Genomic DNA, 18,033 nt, shown 5'->3' with positions numbered 1-18,033 from the left:
CTTTAAATACAGATTCAAGTTTTGCAGACAAGCCAATGCATCTATTGTACACCAAGATGCATCTTTATGTCGAGCAAATGCACTTATGTGCAACTCTTAACTAGGCACTAAATCATTTCTGTAGTGTATGTCAACATTGATGCCTACAGACTGCTGCTGTTTGATGGTGAACTCTATACATATGATTTTATTCACATGTTCATACACAAACTTGAGTTTCCTATATCCTGGAATGTAATCAAAATTTTCATCAGTATGAAGCAATGAAATAAGGTGCCCAAGACTACTGATAATTTTGATAAGATTACAGTTGGTGGCAGGGAAATATAGCAAGACCCAGTCATAGCACAAACAGAGCAAGGACAATGGACAATTTGAAAGCTTGGGATTGGATTCAAAGATGGTTGAATGGATAAGATCTTGGTTGCAGGACAGAAAACAGAGAGTTGTAGTAAATGGAATGCATTCACAGGAGGGAAAGGTTACCAGTGGAGTACCCCAAGGATCTTACTTGGATCAGTGGTTTTTAATATCATTATTGGAGACATTGCAAATGGTATTGAGGGGACAGTATGCCTTTCTGCTGACACAAAGATATGCAACTGGGTAGACACACCAGGAGGGGTTACACAAATGATTGATGATCTAGGTAGACTAGAGGAATGGTCAACTACAGTTTAATACCAAAAAATGTAAAATCATGCACTTGGGTCTCAAAAACCCAAAGGCTAAATTTAGTATTAAGGGCACGATAAGGGAAACTACAGAGGAGGAAAAGGATCTACGAGTCACTATTTTAGGTGACTTAAAAGGCAGGGAAGCAATGTAACATAGCAATGAGGAAGGCAAGTCAGATGCTTGGTTGAATAGGGAGCGTAATCAGTAGCAGAAAGTAATAATGCCATTGTATATGTCATTGGTACGACCTCATCTAGCATACTGTGTTCAGATCCGGAGGCCATATCTCCAGAAGGATATAAACACATTAGAGACTGTACAAAGAAGGGCAACTAAAATGGTGCATGGCCTACAACACAAAACTTACCTGGAAAAACTAAAAGATCATAATATGTATAATTTGTAGCAGAGAAGGAAAAGAGGGGACAGGATAGAAACTTTCAAATATATCAAAAGTTTGAACAAGGTACAGGAGGGAAACATTCTTCAAAGGAAGAGAAGTTTTAGAACACAAGGACATGTACTGAAACTGGAGGGAAGTAGGTTCAGAGGATATTTGAGGAAAAAGTACTTCACAAAAAGGGTAGTAGATAAGTGGAATAGCCTGTCATCAGAGGTGATAGAGGCTAATACAGTAGAGCAGTTTAAACTTGCTTTGGATAGCCATAAGAATATCCTTATAAAGGATCAAATAAGGTTTGAGGTTACCATAGGTTAATAAAACAATGGGCAGACTAGATGGGCCAAGCGTTTTTTATCTGACTTCAAATTCTATATTTCTATGGCTAAAAGATAACTCCCATCTATTAATACAGAAGTCTTTGTTGTACATATTCAGAGAAGTACAATACTTGCAATTTCAGAGCTTTCACAGCCTATACCATATATACACCAAGGTCAATTTAGAGTGTTTATGCCATCTAATCTCTCTCCCCAGAGCAGTGAAACTGAATAGAAAGGCTATAAAATGACAAGTTTGCAAAAAGAGGCCTTTGTTTACATAACATTGCAACTCTCGTCTGTTAAAATATTTAATTTAGGTTTGTTTAGTTACATATTAATACAAGCAGGTTCTAGACATTTAACATTATTTTCAGGACACAGCAAAATCAGAAGATAGCACCAGGAGTTGACCAAACCAACTATTAGAATTATAGTAAAAGCACACTGGTGTATTTGTAAATATAGGAATACTTCATTCCTATTGTGGCCATCACATAGACCATTGTAACTCTGTGTCATACCGGAGAGATTAGTAATGCATTTAAATGAGAACCGCCCAGTGCCATAGAAATTATTCCGTCTGCGCAGGTGCTGAACACATTTCTTCCAATTTGTCGCTCTAGGTAAAAAGCAAAGAGCAGCTCTGAGGCAGCAGAAATGATCTGTGACCTTGTCCATTTAACAATAAAGAGTTTATAGTACGTTTTCAACACAAGTGGAAACAGCTTCTACATTTGTTTCCTAATCTACTCTTGTCTTGCGTGTTTTTCCAACATACTTCTATGATTAAACTTGCCTGTCTTCCTCCTTTCTAGCATTGTCTTTTACTTCCAATGGTCACCCATAATTAATAGAGTAGAATTTTATTCTTGGTAAGAAGAGCATATTTACAACTGGTGCTTTATACAAGGATATCGCATTCTTGGGTGTATAGTGTGACACAAGGATGGACAGAGATGAAGTTTTTGAATAAACAGTTATTCAAATTTCCATTAATTGTTCAGGTCATTGACAGTAAAAAGGATGGGAGTAGGCACAGGCTCATACTCAGGTTCTTTAAACCTTCCAGCCAGCACAGATGTTCACATGTGAGGAAACAGCAGGAGAATGGTCAGGAGTAGGTATGGGGCATCTTTCTCCACAGTCCCCCACACAGACAGGTTTTGATCCACCTCTGTTCCCACTGTTTCACTGCAGTTGCCTTATTTGGGGACTTCAGCATTGTTACACAGCCACACCTGGGGAACAGAAATAAATGATGTTTTAAAATATTGAGTATTCAATCATAAGAATATCATATACAGACCTGTACAGGTCCTTCTAGAGTGAAAGCTGTTTTTGAACTACTGGCTTATGAATTCACCATAATCCTAAACGCAAGTGCTGCATATAAAAGGTAATCATGGTCCGTTTCCAACCCCTTGGCACTGCTTCACCATCCCTGTTCTTCCTTTTGTATTGTTTTATTTTTGGCTAGCTTCAGGCTTTAAAGATTTAGTATCATGCATAGGCTTTACAAAGATTGTCACTGTCATAATAGATGGATGTTTCCTACTGATCAGTTCTTCAGTATTCCCACCACAATGGTGAGCAGTCAAATGATTCAGTTGATAGCTTTGCCATCAAATACTTTACCACCAAAAAAATGCCACATGAAAAGATGATGCTACTTCATCTCTGCTCATGTTATGACCCAAAGAGCCAGGTTTTGTGATGACCTGTTAAGTTTTTATGAAAACCGTCCAGAAAAGACTATTTTATCACTGTCCCTGTGTATGAATCAACCAATCCACAATATATTTATGGAAAACAACTCTGCTAAGCTACCAGCCTGCTGGGTTACTTAGATAAACAACTGATTTATAACATAGCAGGGTCGCTCCTTGGTCCCACCTGAAGGGTTAATGACCAACGCAGAACTCCAACCGTATAAGTAATTTGAAATGTATTTAATAAAATGTGCTAAAACTTGCCCTGGTAGTGTACTTCCACCCCATCACTGAGCACAATGTATAAAAGTCTTTAAAGGTCAGGATAATTTAAATACCAGATTTGTGAACTTGAACTGGCTAAAAAGAACAGGGAGCTGACATACTTCCGGTGTGTACAAAAATTGCATGAACAGTGCATCACAGCCCCATGTGAAGTTTATACATTGCTGTACTCCATCTGAGATTCTTCTGTTTGTAACATCTGTGCGTATCTTCACTACCTCCAAGTGATGTGCAACAACTCTTTTAAAAGCTATTCAACAATAAACACTAGTGTTCCTATAAGATCATGCATGACACCTATTACCTGCTGAATTCCCCTGAACTCCCATTTCCCAGCAGTTCTGTGTTGAAACCTACACTTCCTTAACTGCTACCCGGCAGTCGTGATCCAGAGTAAGTGATCATTGGAAACCTGCCATGGTAATGAGCAAAGAGGTGCTGCAGCAGCTATACAAAACAACAAGGAGTAAGCAGCTCCAGGTGTTGGTGAAGGAGCATGGTGGCGGCAGCAACTGCATAGCTGGCACTCAGTTGGTGAGTGGTCTGGTGGGCAAATAACGGCAGGCTAATGATGGGAAGAGGAATCTCCAATATGACCCGGTAAAACTACTTTCCCCACAGACAGGATGGCAGAGTAAGCCCACCCTGTCACAGGAGATAGCAAGACAGCACAGTGGACATATTTAGTTAAGTATAAACATTCAAGTTATTTCATAGATACTATTCAGCTCAGTAATACACAGTCTTTTATAAAAAAATATTAACGTCAAATAATGCCTTTATTTGGTCTCCATACAAAACAAAGATAAAACAGTGTTTCTTATTTTGCCTCCCAAACAGCTGTTACTCTAAACTTTATTTGGGTGGGGAAATAAACAAAATGAAAGGCAAACTTGGCATACCAAATCTGCACTTCTAATATAAAGCCACAATGCTGGTCTGACTTTTAGATTCGATCTCTAACAGCAAATATTAGCTCTGGGTTTCACATCGAGATTTATTAACTGTAGTTTTGAAATGTATGCTCTCACATTTCTACAAAACAATAAAGAAGAGAGGGTAGCTAAGCAGATCACTTGTCCCAGAATATACTGTATGTTATTTCATACAATGGCCATTACACATTTTATCTCATTTCTATAAACCATTCTATTAGAATTTGTCAACAATTTACCTCCTACCAAAAAAAACTTATTTCAGAGGCTTAATGGAAGAAAGTTACTAGTTAAAGGTAAACCTATTACATCACTTAGAAAGCACAAGAAAATGGGTACAAAATTGTGTCTTGGTGGTAAAGATGTCCATTGATTTTTAGTAATAAAAAAGCCCTGTGCAATAGGAAAAGTATTTTATTCCTAATAGTAATAATGCAAGTAGCAAAACTTTTACTAATAATCAATCTAACTAACTATTAGGACATAATGCAATTTGGGGCTTATCAGCTATTTTCGGCACATCGAAAATACCTATGGAACCTGTGACAAATCAGAAGTTCTAAGTATACCAATGCGTCACAATTTATAATCCATAAGTACTCAGGCGATTCCCTTGTTTGACCAGGTTCTATAATGCCCAAGATTCACACATCTATTGATCAACACAAACAATAGCCCACAAACCAGTGTTAGTCACTAAATCCCCACAGTTGTGTTGTCAAACCCATTATAATGTATTACAAATATATACAAACTATCCATTTATCCTCTAAGTTATCAGAGACACAAACATAAAAGGACAAAATTGTTTACCTTATAGAGACAACTCAAAGATCGTATATACTGTATATCTAATCCTTACATCATTACAGGCAAGATATTGCTAAACCAAATCTCAGAAGGGAGTACAGTTTAAATCCCAGTAACGTGTTACTTCAATATGTTAATCCTGTGTGTATATACATATGTAACTACAAGGAATCTTTAGTGTGTGTACCTATGTGTATGTGCGTGTATATGTATGAAGATGAGAGGCAGGTGTTTCCTGTAGTGCAGTGGCAGAGAGACTGAATAGAGATGGGATTATATAACCCAGGCCCTTTTCTCCCAGCTTGCATCTGTACCTAGGTGGGGGTGGTGATCTTCACTGCCTCCCACAACTGCACATTGCCAGGAGTGATTCATCACTCCTGGCTTGTGCCGACATGTCCCTCTATGTATGAGCTGGCATCCAGCGCATGCCCAAGACATAGGCGGCAATGTGCACATTGCTGGCGCACTAGCACTAGCAGCAGCCTGCAACAAGCGGCCATTATGGGAATCCCTCCCATGACCTAACTTCGGCCTCCCTCGGTGACATCATCGTGGGGTGGCATACACAGACGCTGCAGCTCTATGTCCAGAGCTCCTTCACGCTTGATCTAACCAACCATTGCTGATACTGCTTAGATGCGGTGAGTTCTACGATTTACATTTGTTTTTAATGAGCATTCCAAACAAACAAAAAAAATATATAAAATATTGATGCCACAGGGACAAACTCTCTTACTATCAAATACAAGGAATATGCTTCCTTGCTGACTCAATGAGTGTATACCTTGTAAAATATCAGAACCATTTTGCATACAGTAAAGTAAGTACAGCTTAGGCAATTTGACAGAAAATATGTATTTAAATAGAATTGCATAGCCTATCACACAAAAAGAAAGAAGTGTTCTGAATTTTTCTGGATATGGCATAGACAGTGGATAGCATTCATGACTGTGATAGCGCCATCTAATTGTCAGTTTCTGAAATTTTCATTGTCATTTATTGGGGTTGATGGTCCCCAGTCTACAAGTAGGCAGCAATCACTTGGGAGTGTAGAATTTTTAAATTCACATGATATTGCAAAGCATTGTTGTTAGGACCTATCAAATCTATGTGAATTATTATATTTGACTGCATCGTTAATTATGTTTTCCCTTTATTTTTCCTGAACTCATTTTCTTTTTCTTTTGTAAATGTCAAAATTGATGGAAACTTTACTGATCTAGAAATATGAAAGCATTTGCATTTGGCAAGATATCCTAATAAGGTAGAATTGCTAGAAATCTTACCTACTAATTTTCAGTTACCATGGTGTACCAACACATAGCAAACTGCTACTCACCGTGTGCAAGACTTGCAGGGTTCAGTGGGAAAAGTTCCCAAATGCAGTCTTCTCAGATGATCAATTTTTGGTTGGGTGGGTGACCTGGGAAAAATTAAAACAGGTACAGCCAAACACAAAAACCTCTTAGTGTGCCTCTTGGTACGAAGTGTGCATGTGTACACAGACATTTAAAATTATTTGGTGTACAGAGTCTGAAATTACCTTGTATAAGCTTCGTACTGCACAGAAGCATGGCTGGGCGCACCAGGGGGTTTACCAAATTGCAGACGAAGAGGCAGCTTGCTCTGGAGTCGACTGATCAGTCCATTCCCAAGGGGCAACCAGTCCATGTTTGGGATGAGAAGCTGGCTAGGAAGCAGGCAGCACTCGTCTATCAATGCCTCATCTGGCTCACAGGGATGATTCTCATCACGGCCTATACAGCAAGTATATTATTATTATTTTTTATTTGTAAGGCAAGACAAAGTGTCTGCAGCACCGTACAGGAACAAACAGCAGGACAGTACAAGGTAAACATTACGGTACAATAAACAAGCAGCACTATTGCTCAGGTAGCTCAGCGCACAGCTAATAAGAAAGGGTGAGGGAAAGTCAGCACAGCAGGAAACCTGTGTCCAAGAGTGTCGGCGCAGCTAACAGGTTAAGAGCCATTGACTAGGTGCATTGAAAAGCAGGGGTGGAGTCAGTAGGCTCAAAAAGGAGGTGGGCAGAGTAGCTGTGGAGCAAAGTGAAGAAAACAGGAGGAGAGGGGACCCTGTTCAGAGGGGTTTACAATCTAAGGAAAGGGCAGACAGACAGAGAACACAAGGAAAGTGAGATGGGGGCTGGGTCAAAGGGAGCGAGAAGGAGGGAGGGGTAGAGAGGTAGAGAAAGTCGACAGGTGGGTAGTTGGGCAGATGACTTAAAGGCTTTCAAGAAAAGGTGGGTTTTTAATGCCCATTTGAAACAGCTTAGATTGGTGGAAGTTCTGGACGTTCACAAAGGAGATTGTTCCAATTTATATTACATACAGTAAACTTAAATTCATTCCATAATAAATGAAAATTCACCGTATACAACAATAGAACAGTTACTTAGAAGCTACAAGAGGTAAAACTATTCATCAAACTAAAAGCAGGGCAAGACTGCAATTATATCTGTCTAGCAATGGATCCTTACAGCACATCCAGAGGCGAGTGAGCAGACGGAAAAGTAGGGACATGCTGTCCTGTGTATCTGAAGTGGCTGTGTACACTGGAAGGCAGCTCGGTTTCAAAAGACCCCAAATTCGAATCATCACCATCATTTCCCGCAGAGTACCCAGTGAGGCCCCATCACGCAAAAAACTGTGACCTGGTCGAAAGGAAGAGCCCTGTTGAAAAGATTAGTGGATTAGGTATCAGGAACTTGTTAGAACAAGAGTGTAGAGTGTGGAAGGGTTAATCTGGACTGAATCAGTATGAAAGAAGCAGACGGTGAAAAGATTTCTTGATGACAATAGATTTACCTGATTAGGGAGACTTGCCAGCAGATACAGTACAAAGTCACCAATCCACTGAATCAGCTGCTGTAGTGACTGAAGAGTTGGCATGTCTAGAACAAACTCCTCTGTCTTCAAGTTAATCATAACTTTGTCTATATCTAAATACATAGAGATTGGATTACTTCTACCCCCCCATACAATATACATTACAGTCAAAATACACTACACCAATAAATTAACTCAGGATTTGCATAGCTCCTTACCAGTATCAGGGAACTTATTGCAAATCTCAGTAAGCCGGTCTCCTGGACTTTTGTCAGGGGTGTTGAGAATGTGGGGGCGTAGCAGGGACTTTAGTGTGCAGCTGATGGAGATGAGGAACAGTTTGGCATGGTAGTCACAGACCCGGGTAACTGTGCTAGGGGACAGTTTACAAAGTGATGCCTTCATGGCTAGGATGCGGGTAGAAAGAACCTGGAGGGCATAATAAAGGGTTTATTTTGCTTATATGTTCTTCCTTAAGAGTAAGTTCCTCATAAGCTACACACCTCTTCACTATGCGTTAACCTAGGACAGGCCTCACCTGCTGTAGTGCTGCATTCTGCTTTGTGTACTCCTCGTGTAGCTTCTCTACTAAATTGTGTACCATGTTTGGCTGTACATGCAGCAGGATATCCCACCAGTCATACCCTGTCACCATGCAGTACTCCAGCAGGAAGAGAAGATGACGAAGTGAAGTCGTCATATCGAGGGCATGCCCCATTGATGGTGAGACTCGAAGCATGCTGAGCTGTAAAGACAGGGATCAAAGTTATGAATATCAATCTTTTCTGAAACACACTACTAATTTTATATATATTTTTATTGTATATTTATTTTCTGCACAATTTCAATTAAACATCGTCGTAGAGAAAGGACAGGCTGGATGAATTACATGATTCAGACAGGTTATGAAATGAAAAGGGAGGATGTGTTTAGGGCTTCCCATGCTAATTTCATAATCATACACATAGATAAGGACAGAGCTAGGGACCAGGCCCAATCACTTGCATGGTTTGAAAAGTACTGTCTGCTAAACGTAACTGCGGGAAGCCAAGCACCACCTCGCCTAATGTGTTGACTACTGAAAGTCAGACACCTGACACCCAAGCAGCGTCCCAAAAAAATGGGTGTCAAGGGCCTTTTCATCAGAAACAGATAACAGAAGTAACAAAGGTAAAGGTATAATTGGCAATTTGGTAAATTGTCCAACCAATCACTACATAATTTATTTCCTATTTATACTAGATTTTAAATATAATACAGCTTTTTTTATTTGCTGCTTCTGCCATCATGCCACTTCCTCCTGCTCCACATGTGCTGGAATGGGAGTGGACAGACCAAGTTCAAAGAGGTCTGAAGAAACCTTGGATCTTGTACTTAAATATTCTCAGGGCCCGATTCAATTGGGTGCATTATTTGGGAGAATAACGTGGCCTGCGCACTATTACCATTGCTACGGTAATAGTGCGCAGTATTACCGTTGGTACAGTAATTTTAACGCCGATTTTTGATCACAGCCCTGTGAGCCGCCAGCAAAAATCTGCATTAAAATGACTACAGTAACAGTAATACTGTGCGAGCCATTTTATTCCTAGAATAACGACGCCCAATTGAATTCTCCCCTCTGAGTACTCATAAACAGAGCATTAAAAAAAGTGCTTTTATTTATTTTATTTCTCCCTGACCTTGCCTTGAGTGTCCAATCCAACTAATGCCAGCGAAGTCCAGGACATCTGCAAAGCCTTGAAGTGAACACATGGAGTAGGTGAGCGTTGACGTTTCAAACTGGGCTCCTCAGAGGGCCGCATGGAGGAGCCAAATAAGACAGCCATTGTTTGCAGAGATAATCTGTGTACAATATGCACATTACCATCATGGAATGCCAGAGCAAGACCTGCAAAATGTGAGCGAAGTCAGGTTATTATAGAACATTCTATTCTGAATCATACAATCACACATGCAACCTATAGGCTGCTGCCATTTCAATCCTCCTCAAAACTAGATATATATATATATATATATCTATATATCTAAAACTATAAAATAAAACAATTTGAAGAATGGTGAAAACTAGCAAGAAATAGCGTACCTAGACCAGGGCAGAACTTAGTATCATTTGCAACTTTGATGTCTGTGTTGGTGAGAGAAATTGGCAGTTTGGGCAGTGCCACTGCAGACACACGCTCCAGTTCGTTGGTAGCCGACAAGATACGCCACTTCAGTATCATTGGCTGCTTATCACTTACTGTAAGAGAGAGGTGAGCAGAGTGAAGTTTAGTTACAGAAGACAAAGGAATAGTTTAGGCAGCATAGCACACAATGCAGAAATGCATATAATACTAACACTACAGCAGGTTAATGGTGCTAGTACGTACCTCCAGGGGATAGCTGTTGGAAGATGTTATTAAGGGGAAGCCCCTCCTTCCGCAGGGACCAACATTCTGCCACACTTGAACTCTGATTAGAGGCACAAAGGAGCACCTAACCAAAACAGAAGGGTTTTACCACTGTACTCTCTATTAAACTTAACTGCACATGGCACAAGAACATGTTGAGAACACACAGGGTTAACCCCCCCCCCCCCCCCCATATACAACAAATTTGGTACAGAAGTTCTAGTTTTTCTATTTACTCAGGTGCACCTGTCTGAAACATGCAGGTGAGGCAACCATTTTTCGAGTAGATCCTGGATTTGTCACTTGGGCACAAAAACTGTATTGCATTCCTATAAATATTCCTGAAAATGACTGCATTTATTGTGCATTGGTCAGACGTTACTAGCTCGCTCTCTCCACTTTTTGGACAGCCTAACCTTAATGTCAGGAAAATTCAAAGGCAAGAATAGACAGTCATTCAACTTTTATGAATTTATTTTTCATTTTAAAGAAAGATAAAAAAAAAAAAAAAAAAAAAAAAAAAAGTCTACTACTGCAGCTTTGGAAAAAGAAAAAATAGTGACTATATAATAATAACTCTTATTTAAGGTTTTAAAGATGATAATTTGGCTATATACATGGATGATCAACTATCAACCATATATAGCATGAAATCTATAGCTAGCATGCACAAGAAGAAAATAGTACTTCACATTTTAACACTATGAACAGTGACAAACTCAGTAATAAAATCTAACAGACAAATCTTTAAACTCTAGTAATGTTTTTGGAAAAGTCAGCAATTCATTACTCCTTATTCTTGGCACTGTAGAAACGCATGTCCTGCGCTAGATGCCCTTTTACTGTTAAATTTTAAAACAAATTTTCACCAATGCTCTAAGATATGAAATAAAGAAAAGTTGATCCTGGGATGGTCCTGACAATAATAAAGTCAATGGATTATGGTATAGTGTAGCTCCCACTACACTATACCATACAATCGCACACCCAGCCTTCCCCATTACCTGCTCAGACATGTCTCGGGCAAGGAACTTGAGGTGTGTCACAGCAGGAAACTTGTCCTTACGTGCAGGATCTGTGGTGCAACGCATGAAGAGTGAAGGTAATATCTCTGTGTCAATTTTGCATTTTTCATTCACAACAGACACACAAACTTTATAGAACTGAACTGGTGATGTGCTGCTCCCATCACAGGTGGCCACAACAATGTTCCCTCCGCCTGTAAAAGCAATGTCAGCCAGTGCCACCCGACAACGTAGTCGACACAGACTTTCTGTAGCTGTCAGCACTTGTCCATTGGGCTTCAACAAAGATACAGTCACCAGTCCGCTGACGGTAACAGCAATCCAACCTTCCATAGGCTTTCCCCCAAACAAGGTGAGTGAAGGAGAGAACTTTACACGAGAGAACTTTTCCCCAAAACTAGAAACGCCAGACTGCATGGTAACAGAGAAAAAGAAAATAAAGTATGTGTAATCATATGGGCAGAGAAGTAGAAACAAGACAACAAGATAATGAAAAATAGGTCGAAAGTAGATATTTAGGGTATTACAAAGAGAATTAATTCAGGGGGACGAAAAAGCTATAATAATCAAGTTTGCTGCTCACCTTCTCCACGTGGAGTGCCAACTTTACTCCGTTGTGAAGCCACGAAAGAGCCACGATGGGGTCACCATCCACTTCACTTCCCACTAAGCTTTGCCAGCTGTTTGCTAGGTGGTCTGTCATACCCCAACACTTGATCCGGCCATCTGCATCAGCTGAGAGCAGGTGGGATCCTAAGACACAGATAAAATAAAACTGATAGAAAAAGATCTTCAATTGATTTCCCTTCAAATGTATATACATCACTTCCTATAACTCCACAATCACTAGGCTCAAATACCCAACTACTTGATATCACATACCAGACTGGTCCCACTCCAAGCTGGTGATGACTTCCTGGTGGCCAGAATTGATGGAATAGATATCCCAAGGATGCTCAGTGTCCAGGATGTGGATCATGTGGGTAAGATCTTCAAGAAAAAGTAGTAACAGCCGACACATGGAAATGTTATATATCAAATTAAAAATCATACCTACTGATGCAACAGGTCTTAATTATGCTTTGCTCACAAAAAAGCAACCAACAAAAATGGAATAACACCTACAGTTCCTGAGGTTTGATTGCAACAAAGCTGCCCATATGAAGAGATTTATGACATCTAACTAATGTTGCTTATATTCCTTTATTTTAGATTGGACATTTCAGATATATTATACTGTAGAGTGGTCACTTGGCACAAATGAACATAAATGTACAGACTACATTACACAGAAAATATATGGTTATGCTGCTTTTCAGTGCAAAGCAGAGTAAGTAACTTATGTTGTGTGTGAGCAGAACGACCAATCAGAAGCTGCAATCATGAAAACGAGACTTCTGTTTGGTCCTCTCACTTACACCTTTTCTCCATCTCTATTTTAAAATGGATTATTACAGGACCAATAGAGAACCTGGAAAATTGGCTGCACATGGGGCACCTGCTAAGGGAATCACCAAGTTATTAAAATCTATATGTTAGGTGGTAGTGCAGTTTTAAGTTCAAAATACAGTCAGGTCCATAAATATTGGGACATCGACACGATTCTCATATTTTGGGCTCTATATACCACCACAATTGATTTGAAATGAAACAAACAAGATGTGCTTTAACTGCAGACTGTCTGCTTTAATTTGAGGGTATTTACATCCAAATCAGGTGAACGGTGTAGGAATTACAATGGTTTCTATATGTGCCTCCCATTTTTTAAGAGACCAAAAGTAATGGGACAAACTAAACAATCCTACATCAAACTTTCACTTTTTAATACTTTGTTGCAAATCCTTTGCAGTCAATTACAGCCTGAAGTCTGGAACGCATAGACATCACCAGACGCTGGGTTTCATCCCTGGTGATGCTCTGCCAGGCCTCTACGGCAAATGTCTTCAGTTCCTGCTTGTTCTTGGGGCATTTTTCCTTCAGTTTTATCTTCATCAAGTGAAATGCATGCTCAATCGGATTCAGGTCAGGTGATTGACTTGGTTATTGCATAACATTCCACTTGTTAGCCTTAAAAAAAACCTCTTTGGTTGCTTTTGCAGTATGCTTCGGGTCATTGTCCAGCTGCACTGTGAAGCGCCGTCCAATGAGTTCTGAAGCATTTGACTCAATATGAGCAGATAATATTGCCCGAAACACTTCAGAATTCATCCTGCTGCATTTGTCAGCAGTCACATCATCAATAAATACAAGGGAACCAGTTCCATTGGCAGCCATACATGCTCACGCCATGACACTACCACCACCATGCTTCACTGATGAGGTGGTATGTTTTGGATCATGAGCAGTTCCTTTCCTTCTCCATACTCTTCTCTTCCCATCACTCTGGTACAAGTTGATCTTTGTCTCATCTGTCCATAGGATGTTGTTCAACAACTGTAATGGCTTTTTTAGATGTTGTTTGCCAAACTCTAATCTGGTCTTTCTGTTTTTGCGGCTCACAAATGGTTTACATCTTGTGGTGAACCCTCTATATTCACTCTCGTGAAGTCTTTTCTTGATTGTTGACTTTGACACATATACACCTACCTCCTGAAGAGTGTTCTTGATTTGACCAACTGTTGTGAAGGTGTTTTTCTTCACCAGGGAAAAAAATCTTCTGTCATCCACCACAGTTGTTTTCCGTGGTCTTCCGGGTCTTTTGGTGTTGCTCAGCTCTCCGGTGCGTTCTTTCTTTTTAAGAATGTTCCAAACAGTTGATTTGGCCACACCTAATGTTTTTGCTATCTCTCTGATGGGTTTGTTTTGATTTTTCAGCCTAATGATGGCTTGCTTCACTGATAGTGACAGCTCTTTGGATCTCATATTGAGAGTCGACAGCAACAGATTCCAATTGCAAATGTCACACCTAGAATCAACATTTTACCTGCTTAATTGATGATGAAATAACGAGGGAATAGCCCGCACATGTCCATGAAATAGCTTTGGAGTCGATTGTCCCATTACTTTTGGCTCCTTAAAAAGTGAGAGGCACATATAGAAACCGTTGTAATTCCTACACCGTTCACGTGATTTGGATGTAAATACCCTCAAATTAAAGCTGAAAGTCTACAGTTAAAGCACATCTTGCTTGTTTCATTTCAAATCCACTGTGGTGGTGTATAGAGCCCAAAATATGAGAATTGTGTCGATGTCCCAATATTTATGGATCATACTGTACATCAGGGTTTTTTGCCTGCCATCATTCCAGGGTTTTTAAATTATCTTTCAAACCAATTTCCTGGATTCATAACTGTTACCTCTATTCCCATCAGTTGAACTCATCTATTTATTTATGTGCTGGCTAAAACTTTATCTATACAGAATTGTGGGACATTCTGTACAGACGGAGGAAGCTGAAAGTGAAGGCTATAAAAAAAGTATTAATCTCCTTTTGCAGTTTTAACATTTTATTTCCCGACGTTGTGGAAGCAATATGGATTTATTTCAGAGTTTTTAATAGTAAATTACACCAAATACTGTGATATAAAATGAAAAACAACTCTAAAGATGTTTCTTAAATAATTGCAAATAAAAAACAGACAATCATTGATTACATATGTGTTCACTCCTTATATATTAATATAATATACACCTAAATAGACCCTGGTTTAATCAGTTGCAAGGAACAAGATAAACTCATACAGACAGACCATAATCCCATTGAAAATTGTTGTTTACCAATGGTCTTCATCCAACATGATGGAACTTGAGAAATATTTCAAACAATGGGCTACAATTGCAGTGTCCAGATGTACAAATCTGGTACTTATACAGCAGACTCACAGCAGAATGTGAGGTGTTTATACCAAGTATTAAAAAGAGGACAAACAAATATGGAATTATTGTCTGTTTTCTTTTCTTTTTAATTAAGAAAAGAAACTTGTTCTCACACATTACATTTTGTGTTGTGTTGTATTGTGTTGATCAGTAGTAACATGTGCTAAATAAATCCATTGTGTGCAGGTTGTACCGTAAGGAGACGAAATGCAAAAAATACCAAATGGTATAATTTAGCCACTGTGAATTGTCTTCATAGACATTACTTTATTTCTTCCATATTCTACAAGAAATGCCACCAGTTTATCCTCCAGATTATAAACAGGAAGTAAAAGTGGTGCCATTTTTATAGCATATGAAATTAATTTATTCCATTTTAAGGAGAGTTTACCTCCATTTTCCGGCTTTCCCCAAGTTTAAAGAATTCCCATGTAACTAGTAAGCACTAATATGGCATATCTACCACACTTCTCATTTTCAAACATACTAGTTTAGGGTTTCCCAAACCCAGTCCTCAGGGCTGCCCAACAGTGCAGGTTTTCCATATCTCCTTGCTGGAGCACAGGTGTACTCATTACTGACTGACACATTGTAACAGATCCACAGGTGGTCCTAATTATGTCACATGTGATCCAGAAAACCTGCACTGTTAGGGAGCCCTGAGGACTGGGTTTGGGAAACACTGAACTAGTTGCATGAGAGTTAAACAACGGCAGAAGGGTGTACACTCACTAAGTAATGTGCATCAGACACCTAAAAATACCTATTCAATGGCTCATTCATGTTTCCATTTCTAATGAAACTACTGGTGTAAACCAAACAATTTAAATGTGTCTAACTTATACCTGATGGCTTAAAGATAACAAGTTTCGTAAAGCTTAAAGTGATGTGCAGTACCAAGAGCCCTGCTTCTGGTATGTTCTTCTTGACCCTCTGATCCTAGGCTGCAAACATGCACTTTGTGTTTCAAGTTCACAAGTTACTATAACTAAAACTACTATTGGTACTAAAACACCCCACAAAGCACTAAAATTAGCCACAATATTGAGGGTGTATTACATTGTAAATGTATTAGGTAATCATTGTAGGAGAGAGTGAAGCTTTCAATCAGATTACACAACCAACACAAAACAGGAATATTTTCAAAAGATATAAGGAAGAATGGGTGACTGGGTCCAAAAAGACAGATAGGACTACGGATGCCACCATTTCTGGGGAAAAAAAAAACAAACTACCTTCATATCTCAGATATGTTACTAACCTATTAACAACATTTGCACAGAATCTTATTTTTACCGGCTAAGTGGCAACCCTAGCTGAATGTCACAGACATTACTTTTTTCGCTCCAGTGTCAAGCAATTCCAACTCTAAGACAGTAATAGTCTAAACCAGAAAAAAGTAGAGGGTAGCATGCAGAGGATTTCTTCACTGAAATCCCAGGCATAGAAGGAAGCTGAATTAATGTTTTATTGGTACTTCAATTTCTTATTCAAATAAAAAATAAATGTTATCTTTCAATGATTAAATAACGTGCATCACTGATTTTACAGTAGAGATAAACATAACATGGGTCTCTTTTATAAAAGCAACTTGTATTTAGCCTGGTTTAATGAGGTATTGGGCAACAAATCAGAAGGCAATGGAGCCATTCCCGACCTCCCATTTGAATAAGCAAATGTAGTTTTCAAGCATTAAACCATTGTCAGCCAGTAATTTCATAGTGAAAATTAACAGAGCGGGGTCATTTACATAAAACCTGCTTGCATTGATCTTAGCCCAACATGGTCAATATGTGGCAAAGTGGGCACGAGCCATGTTACCTATTTGAATAAGTGGATATTGTTTCAGAGCTTAAATTAGTTTGAGCCAACAATTTTCAGTGGAAATCCACAGTGGGCTACCTATGGACAAAAAAACACTTGTATTTAGCTTGGTTACATAAAGTTTTGGGCACCAGAACAGGTGACACAATGTGCACACAAATCATTTTAACCAATTTCAATAATTTTTCATTTACATGCCCAAATTAGTTTAACCCTTAAAACCTAGTTACTTATTCAATTTGGAATAAATTGGCCACTGCCCACTTTGCGATCTGATTTGTTGCATCACCCCCCACCCCCAAATGTGAAATAAGTGCTCCAAAGTGGATTAACCATTGGAAACGTTTTTGAATCAGAAGCTAGAGGACTTGACTGTGTTGGCAGGTGGCGTTTACACACAGATATAGGAGTTTGAGTTACCTTTCTCCTCCTCATTGCGCTGGTCTGTGGTGAAGGCGATCAGATTGCGACAAGACCAGGCACATACCAGTGGGATGGAAGGGCAGTGACTGGTCCGGGGTCTTCGGTCCCACTCACAAATGTATGCCACATCCATGGCGACTACCCTTGTAGGGCACTAGCACTGTGTAGGGTAGAGAACTGGAACAAAGAGTGGGACACCGGTATAAGCAGGGGTACAGATTATCATGTAGTAGTCACGGGTAAAGGAAGAGGGAACAGATACAACAGAAACGGAGGTCTCACAGAGATGAAGTATTAAGCAACACGAGAAACTGACAGTTCAGTGAATGCCAAACAGAGGCCATGCATGAAATAGAAACAATAGAACGATCCGACAAAATAATTAAACATACCAATGGTTCTCAGTACTTTGAGCCTCATGCGCCGCCGTATTGTCGCTCTTCGATGACCTCATCTATAAATTTGCATGCTCGTCGCTCCCAGTTTCCCATGCTGCAGATAATACACTCATACGAAGTCAAATTAGAGCTTCGGATCAAATATATGCTGCGTGCAACACA

At 39.5% G+C, this 18,033-nt stretch overlaps 1 protein-coding gene across 2 annotated transcripts; it reads right to left on the bottom strand.

The window, feature by feature from the left end:
• Nucleotides 1-1,695: 1,695 nt before the first annotated feature.
• MED16 (mediator complex subunit 16) lies at nt 1,696-17,963 on the bottom strand. Of its 2 annotated transcripts, XM_075205996.1 has the most exons (15): nt 17,866-17,963; nt 17,471-17,650; nt 12,293-12,400; nt 11,994-12,163; nt 11,390-11,821; nt 10,365-10,470; nt 10,079-10,234; nt 9,675-9,883; nt 8,531-8,737; nt 8,211-8,421; nt 7,972-8,105; nt 7,644-7,836; nt 6,687-6,900; nt 6,483-6,566; nt 1,696-2,639 (listed from the first exon to the last, which is right to left on the bottom strand). In XM_075205996.1, exons 2-15 carry the CDS (start codon nt 17,604-17,606, stop codon nt 2,513-2,515), a joined length of 2,487 nt encoding a protein of 828 aa, XP_075062097.1. In that variant the 5' UTR covers nt 17,607-17,650; nt 17,866-17,963; the 3' UTR covers nt 1,696-2,512. The 2 variants fall into 2 exon arrangements, with proteins under 2 accessions (XP_075062097.1, XP_075062101.1); XM_075206000.1 differs by lacking the exon at nt 17,866-17,963 and having other exon boundaries at nt 17,471-17,841.
• Between the last annotated feature and the right edge of the window lie 70 nt (nt 17,964-18,033).

Source organism: Mixophyes fleayi, chromosome 1 (assembly GCF_038048845.1).
Source record: "Mixophyes fleayi isolate aMixFle1 chromosome 1, aMixFle1.hap1, whole genome shotgun sequence".
NCBI classification, from domain to species: Eukaryota; Metazoa; Chordata; class Amphibia; order Anura; family Limnodynastidae; genus Mixophyes; species Mixophyes fleayi.
This window is presented reverse-complemented; position numbering and strand designations above follow the sequence as displayed.

Excerpts from the sequence above, each read along its gene's own strand:
- MED16 (XM_075205996.1), bottom strand. The coding sequence starts at position 17,606 with ATGGATGTGGCATACATTTGTGAGTGGGACCGAAGACCCCGGACCAGT. Across the intron at positions 12,164-12,292 it reads CTTGGAGTGGGACCAGTCTG|GATCCCACCTGCTCTCAGCT; the intron begins GTATGTGATATC and ends TCTGTGTCTTAG. Across the intron at positions 8,422-8,530 it reads AGAATGCAGCACTACAGCAG|GTTCTTTCTACCCGCATCCT; the intron begins GTGAGGCCTGTC and ends TATGCCCTCCAG.